Source organism: Pezoporus occidentalis, unplaced genomic scaffold, assembly GCF_034315485.1.
Source record: "Pezoporus occidentalis ecotype Australia unplaced genomic scaffold, CSIRO_AGI_Poc_V1 ctg21, whole genome shotgun sequence".
NCBI classification, from domain to species: domain Eukaryota; kingdom Metazoa; phylum Chordata; class Aves; order Psittaciformes; family Psittacidae; genus Pezoporus; species Pezoporus occidentalis.
In genome coordinates, this window is record NW_026913964.1 from 1,089,333 (window position 1) to 1,103,291 (window position 13,959).

At 47.5% G+C, this 13,959-nt stretch overlaps 2 protein-coding genes across 3 annotated transcripts in view; both read right to left on the reverse strand.

Moving 5' to 3' along the window:
* The window catches only part of CRACR2B (calcium release activated channel regulator 2B), a 46,829-nt gene extending 44,212 nt beyond the window's left edge, over positions 1–2,617 (reverse strand). The window contains exon 1 of one of the 2 annotated variants that reach the window (XM_062619125.1): positions 2,492–2,617. The gene's annotated coding sequence lies outside the window, so the exon portion shown is untranslated. The remainder of the gene's footprint in view (positions 1–2,491) is intronic. The other variant, XM_062619124.1, reaches the window with a different exon arrangement.
* Positions 2,618–3,571: 954 nt separating this feature from the next.
* The window catches only part of PNPLA2 (patatin like phospholipase domain containing 2), a 30,224-nt gene continuing 19,836 nt past the window's right edge, over positions 3,572–13,959 (reverse strand). Inside the window, exons 5-9 of the mRNA XM_062619127.1 lie at positions 13,021–13,081; positions 11,941–12,108; positions 10,785–10,917; positions 9,840–9,962; positions 3,572–9,024 (exon numbers count right to left, since the gene is read on the reverse strand). Of these exons, the coding sequence (XP_062475111.1) occupies positions 8,760–9,024; positions 9,840–9,962; positions 10,785–10,917; positions 11,941–12,108; positions 13,021–13,081 (750 nt within the window). The 3' untranslated portion in view covers positions 3,572–8,759. The remainder of the gene's footprint in view (positions 9,025–9,839; positions 9,963–10,784; positions 10,918–11,940; positions 12,109–13,020; positions 13,082–13,959) is intronic.

Genomic DNA, 13,959 nt, shown 5'->3' on the forward strand with positions numbered 1-13,959 from the left:
TCAGCACGAGAAAACAAATTAATAACATCAGTTCATTATTTTTTTGTGTGGTTTTATTTGTTTTTAATGAAAAGACACTTACGTGCTGCAAACCTTTCCAGCATATGGCCTGAGAAGAGCACACTGTGCTCCCTGCCTCAGCAGGAGCACGCAGGGAATACTTAGTGGATCCACTCCAGTGGTCCACGCACAGCAGCAGAGGTCAGGTTTGCTTAGTGAAATGTGCTATTAGGTCCATGCACAGGGAAATCCTCCTCAGCATCAGCCAAGAAATTAAAGCTTTAGGATGCAGGATGAGGAAAAGAGAACACTGCCAGAAAAATATTAAGTGACCAGAGCATGGATAGCATCTCACTTTCAAGCAGCTGGCCTATCCCTACCTCAAAGGATACACACTGGCAAAGGACAGAAGCCCTACTAGTTGTTGCAATTCTGCTCTTTCATTGTGACAAAAACACAGACTGTTCAAGATCCAGTCCTTCAAAGTAAACCAAGTATTTCCACCTCTGACTTTATATGGACAGCAGGCAAAGGAGCCTGGCAGGAACAGGGAAGAGACTGCCCTGTTTCATGGAAGACAACACACTTGCCACAGCTGAAGTTTCTTGTCACTGTCTTTAAATCCAAGATGAGCTCCTACAAGCAGCTAGGAGAGGTGGGAGGATTCAGTCCCCAGAGCAGCCTTATCAAACCAAAAAAGATTCAGGCAGTGAATAGCATGTGGGCTATATTATGGAAACCAAACCTCGTGTATCGCACATAAGGATCAATATCTGCAAGCTCTCTGACCATGACAAACACTGTGCATGGAGCTGTGCCCATATGATTTGTGTTACTGCCAACTGTCCTCATCCCATTAGTTTATTCTCTGATGCTGCCTGGCAAAATCACAAGTTAACAGCAGTCCCTCAGCACTGCCTGTGTACTGCCAAAGTCAGCCCCACATGGAGCCCTCCTTTGCAGTACAATCTTTAGATCAGTAGATGGTAGGGTCTTGATTCATTAGATGCATTAAATTGCCATGGGAGGAGAAATGTTCCTATCTGATGGTGACAAAATAGCCAAGCAGGCTTTCCAATCAGACAGTTCATACTATCCAGATTAGCTTGCCACAGCAGAGAGACCAAGAGAAGAGTGACGCTGTGGAGAATAAGAACAACATTGTTCGCTCAGCAAGGTAGCTTCAGAGAGATTTTATACTGTCTTATGAAGGATCCTAACATTTTATGCCTCAGGCCTCGTATCAGTCTCTGTGCAGCAGGAGGCCCTGGCAAAGAGAGGTTTCTTCCACTCCAGCCCATATTGGAATCTCCTCTGAACCACCTAAATTGGCCAGTGACAGTACAGACTAGACTTGTTATCAGTTTGATCTAGGCAAGCAATTTCAGTGGCCCTCAGATTTGTAAGTATATATATATATATTCATTTGTATGTACCTGCTTATACAGGTACATACAAATCCTCAGAAATAAACACAGCTCTAGAATATGAAGAATAAGATGCCATTGCCCCCGAACCTGGGTAAAGCAAGGTTACATACAAGCTGCCAGTTTTCCAAGGGCCCCTTGATGCACAACAGCCATCATCTCTGTCAGAATAAGCAGGGACTCAGCGGGTCATGTCTTAACACATTATGTTGGGATTATCCCGCCTCCTCCAGACACGGCCATCTCCCTGTATCAGAGGCTGACGATCGCTGGCCTCTTTTCCCCTTGGCTGTTTTCAGGAAGTCCTACAGGAAGGACCTGAGGTTCAACACAAAAGTTCACCAAAGTGCATCCGATGCGCATGGTATGTTAAAGAGAAAGACACTGCCGTCTTAGGAGAAGGAAATCTCTGCTCTTTTTTCCTTCCAAGGAGAAGGAGAAGCAGCACTAATGCAGCTGCCATAGGGATGCATCTTTACTGTGCAGTGTCATCTGCACCTGCATTGTGGTAAGGAAGAACATTCCTTGAGCAGAGGATGCTGAAAAATGAACAGGAAAATAAAAGCTCTCCATTCAGGTCCAGCACACAAGACCTCATCACAAAGGAGCCTGCGGACTTAAGAGTCACGGCAGCTTCCCAAGCCCAGACCCCACCATGGCAGAGCGCTCCATCCCATGGCCACGGTGACAGCTACGGCCCAGGAGCAGTGTGCGGCGGGACACACCGGTCCTTCCCCAGCCAGCAGCCAGCGGGCACCGACAGCTGGTGCCGAGGCAGGTATGTCACCCCGGACAGGCAAGGACCCCAGCCCTCCACTCCCCTCACCCCACAGGGGCACGGAGGGACCGCGGAGGCTGCCAAGGCGCGCGTGAAGGCCCGGCCGGGGTCCTTCGCTGCGGCGGCCGCTCCCCAACACCTCGCCTGCCGGCTCCTGAGGGGATCCTGCCCGGCGGCGCGGACGCCAGCGGCCGCACAAAATGGCGAGGGGGCGGTGAGGGGACCCGCGCCCAGGGGCAGTGAGCCCTCAGCCCGCCCGCCCCGGGGAGTCCCTCGCGCCGCTTACCTGGTCCGGCCAGGGGAGAGCGGAGCGGTCACCTGCGGCCGCCCTGCGCAGGGCAGCGGGCGAGCGGAGCCGCCGCTAGAGCTGGATGCGGCCCCGACCCGGAAATGAGCGGTGCCGCGGGCGGGCGGGCGGGCGAGCGAGAGGAGAACCCGCCGCACAGCCCGGGTGCACCGGGCCGGGCCGAGCAGCGACACCGACAGAGCCCGGCCCGGCCTCAAACTGCCCCCAAAAGGCAGGGAGCCCGCGGGCTGCGGCGTGCGCACCCAGCCCTGCCCGCTGCCGCTCCGCCGGCAGAGCACAGCCCTACTGACGGGAGAAAGAGCAACTTCAACGGCTGCCGGCACCGAGCGGGGATGCTCGTCCTTTGCTAGTAGCAGAGGTGCAAAAGCTGCTTGCGGTAGCAGCTGCGTGCTACAGTACTTACAGCACTTGCACCTGTCCTGTGATGGCACATAACAAAGTGGGCTTCTACACTTCACTGCTGCCAACAGACTGGGAAAAGAGCCCGAGTCCTGCGGCGCCTGTTGGGCACCTGCAGCAGCAAACCCCAGCTTGTGTGGGGCTACTGTCCCTGGCCTGGGTGTCCCTGCTCCGCAGCCCGGCCAGCAGTGCCAGGGACTCACACCAAGGAAAGCCCCCAGACATCCCAGAGCCAAGGGCTGGTGGTTTCCATGTGCCCAGCTGGAAATTAATCAGGGCAACCTTGGCATCCAGCTGAAATAGGCAGATGACAGCCAGTAAGATGCATTTCACCTAGTGACAAACAGGGGCATAAGTGACAGGGTTCAGCTTCCCCCAGAAGATGCCATGGAATCGGGGAAGTTTCAACTTTGTGATTAACTTCTTACTAACAGGTGCCAAGCACCTGCAATTGACACAAGATGGTGCTCAGTTCCTCTTGGAAACCAGGGTCTGCCCAGAAGCTCCAATAAAACAGAGACATTTTGGCTTAAGAACTGAGCCAAAACGCACCATTTTTCACCTCTAGATGATGCCCCATTCATCACAGGCGGATGCATGTTTACCCTAAAAGGACTTAGAATGGGGCAGGGCCCAGCAACACAAACCCACAGCATAAAGTGCATTCAAAAATATTTAATAAGCCTTTAAATAGCAAGACAAGCAACCTACCACAGCCAGGTAAATAAATTGAGGAAGTTTTTATTAGAAGTTATATTTCTGCCAAAATAAATAGGTACATTTTCTTCAGCAAAACATTAGAAAAAGAAGGGAAAAAAAAGGAAAAAAAAAAAGCATCAATTTAATACTGAACTTTTAAAGTGACTGTGAACACTACTTAATGATGGTGCTGAGTAAATACAAAACTTGTGTATGCTATTGCTGGTCTAGCTGCTGCTCTGACATCAGTAATCTCCACAGGATCTCTATATGCATTGTGTGCTTAAGGGTCTTCTCACGCTCAGTGACAGCAGTGGAGCCTCAGGACACACTGAGCTCAAAGAGCTGCTTTAGATGCTGGTTTCAAGAGCAAGAAAAAACCACAGAAGGAAGAGGTATTTATTTCAAAGTTACTTTTATGAGTCTTCTGTTTGGAACTAGAGGTTTCCCCTCCCTGTGCAGAAGGGCTGATGTGGATTTACATAGTGAGATGGATGCAGTTAAGAGACTGTCCTGGTGGAGCTGCCTGCAGACTGGAACCAGAGCAATGTCCCATTGGTACATGCAAGGGGAAGGAGAGAGAGGAGCAAGCAGTGCTGCAGTTCGAGGGGCAGCTGCCACAGGGACACAGAGGGCAGGCAGGCCAGAGTCCACTGTGAAGGCACAGGGTGTTTGGCACAAGCAACCCAGCTGATGTGGCAGCCAAGTGAGGTGGTCTGTTCCCTCATTGAGTTAAGGAGAAGATGGCAACAAAGCTTGAGAAAACCGTTGGCAAGGCCCTCTCTGACTTTGGCAACACTCAGCCCTGCTACCCACCACATTTAGCGTGTGTTTAGCAGAAACGGACCCCTAAGGGAAACACACACACTGAGCTTCTGGTATTTCTCCCACCACCACTCTGGCAAGTGAGAGCTCTTCTCTCTGAGAAATGAGTTAATTACTAGATTCATTTTTAAAAGTGGACAAAACCACTGGTGAATACACAGCAAGTTCTAGGGACACCCCAGTGCTGGCAGACAGCAGATTATCTTTTATCATCTGAGCTGGGTGTTGCAGGTACACATGCTTCCAGAAAGCCACGAGAAAATGCCTCCTAGGTCCTATAGATAGTGGTCAGAAGTGAAGCATGTTCTCCTACCCCTTGAAAATCAGCTTGCAACAATATTAGCAGTAGGGCAGGCAGCAAACCAAACCCAATACACCACACACACACCTATGGCTTACAGAGCATGCCATAGATATGGACCATTGTAAGCAACATAAAACAACTCTACAGTGTTGTTCAGGTCAGGGGTTAGTTAGATGATTAAGTTCACCGTTAGCCTTGTTAAAAGCAGCAAGCAGTACCACAGGAAGGAGAGGAGAAAAAGAAAGTGGATTCCTGAATGCAAGACCCTTGCAAGGGTTGGGACTCTTGCAGAGTTCAAGTGAATGCTGTAAGGACAACTGGACATTGACTGCAAGCTGAACCGTTGGTCCTGGAACCTTACCTCTCAACCACCATATTCTGGAGAGCAGACAGGCCCTGGCAACTACCCGCTGGGCTGCCCAGCCACATGTTTTGCTGAAGAAGGGGCCAACTGCTACAGATGATTACCTCGTTCCTATGAACTTTACAACTGGAGGTTAATCAGCAGCTCCTGCCCAAAGATAATACATGTCATGATGTACATGTGGAGCAAGGGCTCAAAGAATTCCAGTTATCACAATAAAGCCCTCCATATCCAATCCAGAGCCTATCATGAGGTTTCCAGGGATTTCAAAGAAGTGAGACCTGATCTAGAGGAGGCAGAACTGCATAGCAAAAAGCTGCTCTCCAAAGCAGCCTCATCCTTTTTCTGTATCAGCAGGCAAGATCCTTTGCAATCTGTGATAAATGAGCAGGAAGGATTTCAAGCAAATGCATGAAATCTTTCTTAAGAAAGAGGAGGGTAGGTTTGAGGTATTTTCAACAGATCTGCAGTTTCTTCATCAGAGCTTGCATCTATAAAGCCAACAAGTATCATACAATAGCCATTGCATGACTTGGGGAATAAACACAAAGAAAGGGTTAATACAATGTGGTGCTTTCCCAGTATCTGTTCACACCCTGCAAATCAGCATAGGGAAAACAGAAGTTTCCTCCCTGAAGAGTTAGGCCTTTATATTTAAAGCCAGGCTTTAGTTTGTGGTTACAGTTTAAAGTGTGCAAAAGCTTCTCTTTGAGAGGTTAATACAATTAACTAAATAACAAATGAGGCGAAACAAAGAAACTCAGGCCTTTTACCAGGCACAGGGGTTCATCTCTTGAAATGCATGGACCAAAACCAGCAAGCCTTCCGAGTCAGAGCACAGGAAGACAGTGGCACCAGCCCACTCAGTTCTGATGCCAAAGGAGCACAGAAAAGATCCAGCAGATAAGGGTGCCAAGCTGCAATTCCTTAGCATGCTCTGTTGCCAGGAGAATTTTGTTTCATAGTTTAGTGGTTTACATAATCACTCAGTGGTTTTACCAGTCCAGGAAGAAGGGATAAAAAAAATAGTTGCATCATTTTCTCCACCCATATATTAACACAAACAAGGCAGAGTCAAAAGGGCAGCCGCTTCTAAGCACAAGACTTTCCTTTTCCAGCTCTGGCCCTCACAGATGTTTTGCTTCTGGATGAAACGCCTTCATTTCTTGCCACTAAGCATTTATAGGTTCTTGCCACTTACTCTGTGTGCATAACAGACAAGAGAAATGCATTTGGCAAATGAAGCAGCTGTGCATGTGCCTTTCCCTCAGAAAAGGTAGCCCAGAGAGAAGTGGGAGAAAAGAAATCCCACACCAAACCACAAAATAAACACCTTTTCTTACTTCCAGTTTTCATCAAATTCATCCTGCTCTCCGTAACTGACAGTAGCTTGTTGCTAGTTCACTTCAATTGGAGTTATATAGATCTAGCAGTAAGCTTTTTCTGTGAGCTTTAGACAATCGTAAGATTGACTTGTTTTATAACCCAATATTCCTACTCTGGATTCAGAATCCTCCAATTTGCTCTTTTCCTGTAATGACTTTTCTGTTCCCTAAGTGCCTTAACTATGCAAAGCTTAAGGCTAAATCTGACTGCCAAGTGCAGGCCAACTTCATAAGGGAGCAGGCCCTTGTGTTACATAGGTAGGTTACATCCAGGAAGGGCAGTGGAGTGATACTCCAGGTCACAAGTTCATCCATGCACCAGCATCTCCTGGACAGTTGGTTAGCACCACAGCTGCCCAGTCTATTGACTCACAGCTTGCAATGGCCACTACAGAAAAGTCCTGATGTTTATCACAGTCTCCACCACAAACATCCTACCAGTACAATTGTGCTGGTAGGAAACAGCACCCCCCATATCACCCACACTGCGCATGCAGATGTGATTGAGCAGATTCACTGCCTTCTCCAGCTGTTAGTAGAACTTCTGGGATTATTTTCCCTTTCTAAATCAAAAGGTGCAAAAGAGTCTATTATAAATCACTACTCTATTGTATAAGCTATGTAGTTGGCTTCAGATACCCTGTCCTGCTCCCCAGCAAGGACAGCATACGTTTGCTTTGGCCAATTGCATACTGTTTGTGCTAGGAGAGGTAGAAGATGCCTCATGTAGCTAGACGAGCTGCAGAATAAAAGAGGGAAAAAAAGATACCAGGAGCTGATTTTGTGTCATAGTGCAAGGATTTAAGCTTAAATACATAAAATCCCCACGGGAAGCCATGTCTCACCCTGTGAAGAACAGAGTTCATGTTTCTGCACAGCAAGTAACAACCAGACCACCACTGAAAAAGGAATACGTTAAAGAAGGCACAGTCCTGCCCTGCTACAGACCTACTAGCTGCGGTCTTTCAAGGGACAACACAAGTAGTCCATTCCAAGCAGATTGCACGTGCACCAACAGTCCTAACTTCACTTCCACTTCACATGCTCCTCTTATTGCTACCTGCAGAGCTGTACCCATGATCCAAAACAGGAGACAGGCAAGCTGCGGGGCTGGTATAGCTACAAGCCTAAATCCTTCTCACTCTAAAGCCTCAACATTCGGACTCTTTGAGGAAAAAAAAACTAATAAAAAATTGATAAAGCCAAGCATCCAGTTTGGCAGGAGATCCCTTCTGTATCATCCGCTTGGAATTTCCTCCCCCCTTAAGGAACAGTTGTACAGTTCCTTCAGGAACAAAGCCCAAGCCCTGTCAGAGGCAGCCGTTCCTCAGCACTTGCTGTGACACTCCACCACAGCCACTCAAAAATAACATGCCCTGCACAATCTCACCTTCCTACAAGCACTTAGTATTGCTTCAGCTGTTAAGCTGATCCTGAAATGGTCAGGCCGAGCTTTCCCAGAGCAACCCCACACCAATTCCATTCACAGTGACAGGAATGGGGCCTCTAATTCAACATGTTTCTCTGGAAAAAATTCCGTCTAAATTACTTCTTCAAATAAGCTCAATAACTTAGTAACACTCAGAGCTCAGTTCCATGAGGACAAAAAACAAAAAGGAGAGACCACAACAACATAAATCTGAGTAAATAACTGATTTTTCTACCTTTCTGCAGTCCCGGTGCAGCCTGCAGCAGGGCCAGCTCTGGCTTCCAGTGGGGATGCAGTTCAGGGACAGAGGAAAAGATGTGATTTCAGCAAAGGAGTCAAAAGAAGATTTGGAAGCCACAAGAAAAACTGGTTTAGCAAGAGGCTACTTCATCTTTCAGTAGCACAAAGACCTAAAGGATGTCAAATGATTTAAGCAAAAGCAAGACTCATTCTCTAAAAACAAAGGAGGCTAAAAATTGTAAGAATTTGAGAGCATCATCTACATCCTGATTATTTGGCAGTAAAAAGCCAAAGGCAATTCAAAGTGCACTATCTGGGAAAGCCCAGCTGGGTCAGCATCAGCCTGGCCATGAGCAATGGCCAGGCCTCAACACAAACCTAGAGCAAGGTATCAGCCTATGTGTGTCTTTGATCACAGAGATCCCTTGCCTGGCCCAGTGGGCAAAAAATGACTAGAGTCAATTCTACCAGTCTCCATCCTGGGGAAATCCCCTTTGCAGCATATTGATGAGCACAGGGCAGCCTGCTGCTGAAGGATGAGACTGGTCCCACCCTACATGCGCTCCCCTTCCACCCACCCTCATCCCCTCAGGCCAGCAGGCTCAGAAGAGTGGCAGGCACTCTTTCGCACAGTCTAAGGGTGGAAGCTTTAGCTGAAGCCCTTCCCGAGGGAAGAGAGAAGCCTGCATGTCCATGTTGATGCAGAGTAAGCCCAGCATGAGCTGGCGCTGGTACTCCTCCCACTTCATCATGGCATCAGAGAGAGAACGGTTGCTTCTCATCCACACAGGCAATGCTTCACCACAAGCTGATGCAGAAGAAATTGGCAGGCTCTGAGGCTGTCCAAGCTCGAGGTGATAGTAAAGCCTGAAAGATAAACACATGCAAAGAATTAGTACACTGGAAGACTTGAGCAGGTCACCAGAACAGAGCTCCAGAACCATAGAGCTATTTTGTTCTACCACTAACTGCATAATCTTATGCAGAGTTAGAAGTCTCAGTGTGCACCTATTTTCGCCCCCTCACATCTCTTGATTATTCAAGACCATGAGCGCTTGTGGGTAAGAATCACCCTTTTATACTAGGATCCGAATCACAGCTGGAACCCTCTGCCTATTAATACTCAGCTATCCTCATCCACACAACACAGTCTTGCCTCAGCCTCAAGCCATGGACTGCGGCAGGGAGTTCAGTTCAGAAGCTCAGGCACAAACACACACGTAAGTACTCTGCCTCATTTGGAAACCTTCTGGTGGTTTTTGGCCACCCTAGTGCTTCCCCACCCTAAACCAGGCCAAGATCTCATGGCAGAAAAGGGACCTCTAGGAAGGAATTTTTATGGGACTTTGGGCCAGAAAATGCCACAAAGACAGCACCTATGTCTTCTACAGGGAAGATGGAATAAGCTAGCATACTATTTTAGTTAAACCTATGTCTTCTGCCCTACCACCGTATTAACAGTTTCACTACAGGGTCTACCCTGTAATGAGAAGAAGGAAGAAGACCATGTGCTGAGTCTATCCAACAGTTAAGGAAGCCAAGATACCATGGACCAGATCAATTTCTGGTCAATTTGTGATGTTCTTAATCAGCTCCATTGGAGCAGAGTCTGTAGAAGTCAAAGGTGAAAGGGGAAATGGAGGGCTGCTCCAGAATAGTGCTGTGGAGGAAAGCAGCCATACCTGGCTGAAAGATGGCTGCCAAGTTTCTTCTTGGCTTTCTTCACAAGATAGTTGCAGATTTCAGTCATCTGCTCCCTCATCCATCTAATATCCTCAGGAATATCTGGGAGCCATTCCAGCAACCTGGGAGGAGACAGAAGACAACCATTAGTTGGGCCACACAAACGGCAGGATGAGAAGGACACCAGTTTTGCATCCTATCAATGGTCACTCATTATTTTTAATTACAAATGTATAAAGAGCAATTTATACTACCATTCACAGAATTAATAGGGAGAAGCTATGAAGGTTGGAAACAGCCCAGGAACTTATTCTTTATGTTTTGTGTCTGCACTTTCCATATTTTTTCATCGATTTTCAGATTTGGAAAGTGTTTTTCTCTAAGCTTTTCTACCACAAGCTATTTCCTTCCAGAAACTTTTTATAGAGTACTTTGTACAAAGAACAAGTCTGACAGACTTGTCTTCTTAACCCATTAAGTGTAGAACTGGAAATGGCTGGGAATTCTCTTCTCCTCACTGCAGAGGGGAACATCCCCTCATTTGGTTCCCACTTTCATCCCTGTGCTCTTAGCTCACAAGTTTCTCCTCAGGCTCCAAAATTTCTCACCATTTTCTAAGACAAGTTCCAGCCCACAGCCATCTGCCTTCAAGCTGGAAGTATTTGCTGTAGCTAAATGACATATGAAGGTTGGAAGAGGTGTTTGTTGGGGTGCTTTCTTTTGCCTCTTTTTTTTGGGGGGGGGGGGTGGGGGTGGTGGGGGGAGGACTTTTATTTTAATTTTTTTTTAATATGGCTGGTAAGTGGCAGGAACTCTTTCTCCAAGTATTTGGTCACTGCAGAGTCAGAGAGGCCATGCAGAGTCTCTGGCTGTTTATGTTTCACTACATCAAAACTTCACTGAACTAGGAAGAACACCACTAAGGGAACCAGCCAATGGCTTACCTGACAGTGAAGGAAACTGCAGACTCCAGAGGCAGCATATAGGGCACCATCATTGCTGTGGCCACACGTATAGGCAGCATGTTGGCAATGCCAGTAAAGAAACTTCTTCTTTCAGCACAAGCCTCCAGAAGAGCTGGAGGCAGAAGAGAATATGGTTGAATCCCCTCAGTGGGACTATCTCTTTCCTTGCCTGTCCTGGGTTCAGCAGTAGCAGTCATTTTTCCCCTTCTTGGTAGCTGGTGCAGTGCAGTGTTTTGACTTTCAGCTTGGGAACAGAGCTGATAACAAGGATGTTTTGGTTTGGCCAAGGACTTTGTGAGCCTCATGCTCTGCCAGGGAGGAGGGGGAGCCAGGAGGAAGCAGAGACAGGACACCTGACCCAAACTGACCAAAGAGGTATTCCATACCACAGCCCGTCATGCCCAGGATGCAACTGGGAGTTAGCTGGAAGGGCTGGGAGACGGCAGGGTTGGAGGAGGTATTGGTCGGTGCTTGGTCGGGCTGAGGGGGGGCAAGTTATCGGTCGGCTGGTGCTGAGGTGTTGTATTCTCTTCCCTTGTTATTTCCTTTATCATTATTATTACTGGTGGTAGCAGTAGTGATTTGTGTTATACCTTAGTTACTAAACTGTTCTTATCTCAACCCGTGGGAGTTGCATTCTTTTTGATTCTCCTCTCCGTCCCTCCGAGAGCAGGGGGAGGGCAAGAAAAGGGGGGGAAGTGAGCGAACGAATTACCTGACTGGGTTTAAATCACGACATTGCCATACCCCAGAAGTTATCTAGCCTGAGGACTCCCCTCTGCACATTCCACTTCTTAAGGCAGTCTTGCTCAGGGTAGTAATTGTCCCAGTGCAGCCGAAAACAGCAGGTTTTAGCTTTATCAGACTCCCAGAGAAGTGAGCAACAAGATCCCCTCCTCTCCTTACTATTCAGAGCAATGTCAAATGAGTCAACCTCTCCCAATAGCCTCTAAAGGGCAATCCACAATTTTATCTAAGAGGCCACGACTCCATCTCATCATCAGTGGGTGTCAGTTAAATCCTTAGGTATGGCCAAGCCCATCCACAAGCAATACCCAACCCATCCCCAGTAATCCTCTGAAGTGGACCAGGCAGCACAGGGAGATTGCCTGGTATCTCTCCCTTTGGGTCATACCTTGGTTCAGTCTGGGAGGCAAGTGTTCCATGATATGCTCTTCAACTTCAGCAAGTTCAGTATTGTCCTCTATTTGGTCCTCAGCTTCCATTTCTTCTTCTTTCTTCTCTCCTGGGGGGGCTTCTATGGCAAGGAGAGGGCGGGCAGGACTTGGACGATTAAGGAGACCTGAGGAAAAGAAATACCATAGGCTGATTTAAACTAGCTGCCCTGCCTTCCCTGACCTTTAGTGTTATTCTTCACCCTAACACGCCTCAGACAGGCGTCATACCCAGCCTCTTTAGCTTACATCTATTGTAATTCTTACCACAATGAGTTAGAAACATCGCTGCTAGAAATTCTGCCTTTTCCCCTTTAAGTACTGCAGGGTGCTGTTTGGCAGTGTTTTGTTGCTATAAGCTGCCAGTCACCCATCTTGCAGGCAAGGTTTCCCTCCTGCAGCTTAATCCACAAACACGGCTGTATTGACAGCTCTTATCCCAGTGAGGTATGCAACACAGAGTCAACATATGCTCGAGATGTGCTCGATGTGCTCGATCTGCTGTAAATTGACACTAGGTGGCATCAAACACACGCTTAACCTGCTACAACAGAGTCTACGAAGTCCGGGGCTTTCACATAAAAGACAGTGAAACAGCAGTGTCAAACTGCCAAGTGCGGGGGGGCTTCTGAAGGCATGCCTGTGCTCTGCACTGCTGTGCTACATTAGACATACCCTAGCTGCACATAAGAAGGAGCAGCAGGATATCTGCAGAAAGTCCAAATGGCACCGGTGCCTAACAGCTGTGCTGGTGTAGCACAGAGTACATGCTAAGTAATTTCAAAACTTAGATGTGCCAAAACCACCACTCTGGTATAAGAATGGTTAGAATCCTCCTGCATTGCACTAGAAAGGTGTTCACTTCTGCATCCTGCAGTGCTAAAATAGACTTAATATAAATCCCATATTCCAGTTCCTGAAGCACAGCTCAATTCTGCCCTTCCACTTTTCATATACACCACTGACTATTCTCAAAGCCAAGATACCAAGCCTGTCACAGACGAAGCAAATCAGTGTATCCTGCAAACACAGAGCCTTACCGTTCTTCTTCAGAAAGTGCAGTGCATCCTGATAGCCCTGCTTGCACATATCCCGCAGCACCTGAGGGCAGAGGAAGGCAAGAGCAAGTCATTTGGAGACTGCCTGGCTGAGCAGAGCAAACATCAGCTCAATGCTGGCTTTAGAGGAATTTTCCTGATTCCTGCGCTATCCCAAAAACAAGTCTCATCTTTGTCAGCTCTTCCCAGCCTTTGAGCAGATATGGTGGGTGTAACATAAATACAGTGAACATGGGGATCACATGATAATTCAAGATTGGAAGGGACACCTGGGATCCTACCCAAGAATGAGCTTAGACTTGTGTCAACTCAATTTCCACATCTAGAGCTGATGCTACTGTGTGCAGCCTTCAGCAAGTCACTCTGACAAGCAGACCAGAATACTTCTCAGCAGATGCCAGGAAGGGCCACTGCATTTGCAGATAAAGTCAGCAAGACTAGAGAGGGGGAGGAAAAAGCCTGTCCAAATAATTCAGCACATGCAAGCACACTTATTATGCTGAAATACCAAGGCTATCTGAGGCTGCATTTGCTCACAGTACACAAAGCTGGTCAAAGCGACACCTGCTCCACTGGCACTTTTTAAGAGACAGTCACTGGCTGCAGGCTACTAGGTCCAACCTGACAATAAAACACTCAAAAGCACATGGGTTCTGATGGCTGATACACCCTTGTTTACAAGTGAGCCTGACTTCCTGGCAAACTACTCCAGAGAGCAACGTGAAAATACTTTCCAACCTAAATTCCGGATCTCCCAGAAGCAAAAGAAAACCAAGCCACTTATACAACCTTGTGCAAATGGTCAAGGTTTGCCAAGTCATTGGGTTAATAACGTCAAGGTTAAAAAACAAACAAGAGATACAAAACTAACAGTGTCTGAAGTCCTCCTCTGCTAAAGTGCCCAGTATAGCCAGTGCCTAT